Genomic DNA, 5,467 nt, shown 5'->3' on the forward strand with positions numbered 1-5,467 from the left:
ATGTATCAAGAAATTTTTGAGTTAGTTGTGGAGGCTTTTGGCGACACATATTTGCAACGCCCGACTGCTGATGATTGCCAGAGCCTGATGTGGATGCACGAGATGGTGCACGGCTTCCCTGGAATACTAGGGAGCATCGACTGTGTGCACTGGCAGTGGAAGAACTGCCCGACGGCGTGGAGATGCCAATTTACTAGCGGCTACAAGGGCAGCCACCCGACGATGATCCTAGAAGCCGTCGCTGACCACCGCCTCTGGATCTGGCATGCCTACTTTGGTGTAGCCGGGTCGAACAACGACATCAACGTCCTCAACTCATCCACCCTATTCGCCGATCAGTGCAGGGGTCGCAGTCCGGCCATCCAGTTCACTGCCAATGGCCGCACACATCATATGAGGTACTACATGGCCGATGGCATATACCCAAGGTGGCCTGTTTTTTTTGAAGACGATCAGCTGCCCAATTGGTGAGAGGAGAGTCTTGTTTGCGGCAAAGCAGGAGTCCGCGGAAGGATGTGGAGCGGGCTTTTGGGGTGCTCCAATCGCGGTGGGCAATCGTGAAAGGTCCGACGTGTTTCTGGTACAAGGAAGTCATCGCCGACGTCATGTATGCGTGCATCATCATGCATAACATGATAGTCGAACAAGAACATGGACATGTCACCGATTGTGTGGATGATGAAACCGGATCTAGCTCCAGCACGGCGACCTCGCTTGTCACTCGAGGATTACCGATGGGCTTCGGTGCGGTTCTACAACGACAGGCATCAATGTGCAACCAACAAGACCATACTCAGCTCATGACCGACATTATTGAAGAAGTTTGGAACCGCAACCGCCGTCGTTGAGAAATTGTAGTTTTTTTATTTCGTATTGTAATGTTTTAATTTTAATGAAATGAAGTTGTTTTTCCAATTTTTGAAGTATTTAAATATTCAAATAATAGATAAAATGCTTAGGGCGTCGCTTAGGGCGGGCTATAGTCCGCCCCACTGCAGGTGGAATGAGAGGAGGATAAAATGCTAATGTGGCGGTGCATAGGACGTCGCTTAGGGCGTCCCACTGTGGATGCCCTTATAATAAGATGATAGTGGAATGAGTTAGTGGAATATGAATTATATTTACTATTTATGGTAAAAAGTGAAAGTGGATAATTAATGAGGGACAGACGAAAATGACAAAAGTAGACAATTAATAGGAGACTAATGAAGTACTAATGTAATACTCTTGCCAAAAAAAGGTTGAAACTTGAAACCCCAACTCCAAAGGACCCTCATATTTCGACTGATAATATTGTGAAAAGTATTCAATCAAGATACAATGACCGCTAAGGAGGAGGGCCGTAACCCTATTAGTGTTAGTCTGTTACGTTCTGTATGAGTGAGTACTGTCTCCACTCAAATTAAACATAAACTAATTGGGCTTAGCTAATATTCTAAGAGATGGAGTACGACATATGGGCTATTTGATGAACTTACAACCTAAGTTATACTCCCTCCATCCCATAAAAAATGTCACACTTGTGGAACAGCACGAGATTTTAGAAGGTTTTGTTTTGTGTGTTAATTGGAGAGAGAAAATATAATTTTTATATTCATGTGAGAGATAATTTTTTTCTAAAAATAGAATTGTGACATCTTTTGTGGGACAAACTAAAAAAGAAAGCGTGACATCTTTTGTGGGACGGAGAGAGTACTATGGCCTAAGGTCCAACTATATAAACCCACGTATGCTCTTGGGGTACATAAATAAATATATTCCTGTAAAAGAATGGGATAGAATATCCTACTCCTTCCGTCCCCAAAATATTATCCAAGTTTGACTTGGCACGAATTTTAAAAAATATAAAGAAAAATGACTGAAAAAAATTGGTGGAATATAGGTCACACATTTATTTATTAGTTTTATAATAAAATGTGAGTGTAATGAGTTAGTTGAAATGAGGGTCCATTTACCAAAATTGAAAAAAAAGGAAAGTGAACACATTTCGCGGATAGACCAAAATGACAAAATTGGACAACATTTCACAGACGGAGAGAGTAATATATACTATAGTCCATTCTCTTAGATAAATAGCTTAACAAACGAGCCTTTGTTGAGTTGGTACTAAAAGGTACTCCCTCCGTCCACCACAAGTGAAACACTTCTTTTAAGCATTCATTTTAGAATTTTTTTTTACTCTTGTCAACAATATACTTTCTTATTAGAGGGAAGATCAAAGATAGATGCTACTATTGTGGACACGCACAAGCCACCATCGAACATTTGTAGATTCCATTAGATTTGGTATCAGTTATAATTATGTGCTAAATTTTTAGTGTATTGTATACAGTGGCGGACCTACATGGTTGAATGGGGTCGTACTCCCACCTTTCATGGTTGAATGGCGTCGTACTGGAACTCCCACCTTTTGATGTTATATTTTACATTTAAAATTAGGGATTACTATCTTTGTCCGCCATTAAGAGTCTCATTTTTTGGTGGTACAGGTTTTAAGAAATATTAAAGAAAATAGGTGAAAAAAGGTTAATGGAATAGAGACCCTATTTATATATATTAGTTTTAAATAAAATGAGAGTGAAATGAGTCAACTGGTTGGGCAGTTGGCTGAAAATCTTCAGGCCTGGGTTGAATCCTAGTAGTGTTATCTCTTTTTATCTTGTCTATTTTTTATGTATTTTTCATACGAATTCAATTGCTATGCATGTCATCACATGCTTATGAATATTTGTTGATTGTATGTAGATAAATTTTACTTCTTTGATCTTAGATAAATTTGGACAAAAGTGATAACCAGATTTTACAATTTTTTATGGGTTAAGACTTGATTTAAATTGATTTAAAACTGCATGAATTTAGACCTCGAGAAAATTGAGCTTAATATTTATTCATAGAGTTAAGGTCAAAATTGGTCCTGAATATATGACCATTTTACGTTTTGGGTCCTAAACATTATCTTTTGGATTTTTTGGTCCTGCACATATGAAAATTTGATCATTTTGGTCCTCCATCAACATTTCCGTTAAAAACTAATGGTCAACATGTTTAATCCCTATTTTGACCAAATTAAACTTTTAATTCTAATTTTTTACCCCCTAATTAATTCCTTAATTGTTTTTGTAAATATTCTAAACCCATCATCACCACCCTAGATCTACTCCAGCTTCTTCGACGCCTCCGGCCGCGACTCCGGCGACGCCAGGTCGATCACCGCCAGGTTGAACAACCACCGCCGCCGAGAACCACCTCTCAGAAGCTCCGCCACCACCTCTCCGAGATATTCTTCCCCGACGACCCACTCCACAAGTTAAAGGATCAGTCGTGGTTTCAGAAACTGATTTTGGCGCTGCAATTCTTCTTCCCAATTTTCGATTGGGCCCCCAATTACACCTTCCAGCTCTTCAAATCCGACGTTGTTTCCGGCGTCACCACTGCTAGCTCGCCATTCCCAGGTGCCCTAATTTTAAGAATTCAATTTCTTCCCAAAAATTGAAAATTCTCGTCCAAAATCGATTTTTTTCATGCAAATTTGAGTTTTCTTGATTTCAATTTATAGAATTTTGATTAGGGATTTGTTCTTGGGAAATACAGGGGATAAGTTATTCAAAGCTAGCAAATCTGCCACCGATTATTAGTTTATGTAAGTGGGAAATTCATCAAGAATCCTTTTATCTTGCTCTGTTTTGTTTTGAACTAAATGCTATGGAGAATATTTATAAAAATAATTAAAGAACTAATTAGGAAGTAAAAAATCAGAATTAAAAGTTTAATTTGGTCAAAATAGGGATTAAACCTGTTGACCGTTAGTTTTTAACGGAAATGTTGACGGAGGACCAAAATGATAAAATTTTCATATGTGCAGGACCAAAAAACCCAAAAGATAATGTTTAGGACCAAAAACGTAAAATGGTCATATGTTCATGACCAATTTTGGCCTTTACTCTTATTCATATGTTACATATTTTCAGATGTTGCACCTAGTCTGCCAAATCTACATAGTAATCTTAACAATAGAAGATGATGTTAGGTCATCATTATTAGCCACTTTATATCTTTACTTAACAATTTTCTCATAAATTTCCTAGCAAGTCATTTTGATTTCGCAGTGATTTTACCGACACTTCTCCTCCAGTTTCGACGAACGACTTGTTCAGAATAATTATGATACTAGTAGCTCATTTTAATTTTGATCTACACCGGATGGATAGTAAAACATCATTTCTTAATAAAGACATTAGCTTAAACAATTTATATGGTGCAACCTAAAATTTTTGTGTATGCCTGTATGGTGACCTATTGAGAATGACATGAAAACTACAAATCCATATATGGTTTTAAACAATTACTGTCTCTTTAATGGTTGTTAAATTTCATTAAGTTGACATCTCATTTAGTTTCAGACGAATAGAATTGACGAATCTATGTATTGTTATAGATCAGTGGGAGCAAATTTACTTTTCTAGTTCTATTAGTCCACTGATATTCTTCTTGGTTGCAACAATGTAGAGTTATTATGTGATACCAATAAACTTTATCATTAAAATTTAAATTGAAGATCCAAATGACGTTTCTTTTATACTATTACAATACAAATTCACTAGGATCGTTCCTAGATGAACTTGGATTATCACAAAAGATCATACACATATAGAATGATAGATTGTATTTATGCTAATCGGAAGGACTATATATTGGAATAGTGTTAAACGGAGACTGATAGACAACCTCTACAATAAAAGCAAAATTCATAGATTCCTTTGTCGCATCACTAACATGGACTATGGTTGTAAAACTTTGTTTAATAACTGCAGTTTGTGTATAAAAGACCACTCTAAGTTATATTCTTAACCATAATTTGTAGATAGGATAGAAAGAAAATTCGAGCAGTGTTTATAGCAAAGGTAATGATGTAGAGATCTTTTGGTTTTATATAAATTATTTTTTAACAACAGGCAACTAGTTCAGCCACAGAAAGTCAGGCGTTGGGATTATCTGCTACGGGTACGGGTCAGAAGAAATCTGGAAAGAAGAAGTCGAAATCAAAAGGGTGAAGAAAGGTTTCTAACCCGGTGACATCTGCAGGTATTGTAAAGAGCCAGGGCACTGGAAGTATGATCGTCCGAAGAAGAAAAAGAAAGAAGCCTTTTGGGAATGACCCAAAAATAAATCCGTGCGGGCTTATCGGTTAGTCTAGTCGCCTAGCATTTGGAACCGAAACCGAACCGATAACCAACATTCTCGGAATGTCGGTTATCGGTTAACCGAGAACCGTTGTGATTCAGTTCGGTCATCGGTTAACCGACTAACCGATGACCGAATTCCCAGCACTACATGCGGTTATACTATTAATAGTATTCAACATATATGACTTTCAATTAAGTGAATTACTATTTTGATTCCAATATTTCCGACTTTCAACCAAACTAAGTAGACATGAAAAAATACTAAATGCAAACAGCATAAAAAA

General features: G+C 37.4%; 1 protein-coding gene across 1 annotated transcript; it reads left to right on the forward strand.

The window, feature by feature from the left end:
- LOC125189766 lies at positions 1-848 on the forward strand. The gene is made up of 2 exons (XM_048087003.1): positions 1-263; positions 500-848. The coding sequence occupies exons 1-2, from the start codon at positions 1-3 to the stop codon at positions 846-848; spliced, it is 612 nt and encodes a 203-aa protein (XP_047942960.1).
- Positions 849-5,467: the final 4,619 nt, after the last annotated feature.

This window comes from Salvia hispanica, chromosome 5 (assembly GCF_023119035.1).
Source record: "Salvia hispanica cultivar TCC Black 2014 chromosome 5, UniMelb_Shisp_WGS_1.0, whole genome shotgun sequence".
Taxonomy (NCBI): Eukaryota; Viridiplantae; Streptophyta; class Magnoliopsida; order Lamiales; family Lamiaceae; genus Salvia; species Salvia hispanica.

Bases quoted from the DNA above. Each gene is read 5' to 3' on its own strand.
- LOC125189766 (XM_048087003.1), top strand. From the start codon at position 1: ATGTATCAAGAAATTTTTGAGTTAGTTGTGGAGGCTTTTGGCGACACA. The intron at 264-499 runs GCATGCCTACTT...GCGGCAAAGCAG, and splicing joins GACCACCGCCTCTGGATCTG to GAGTCCGCGGAAGGATGTGG.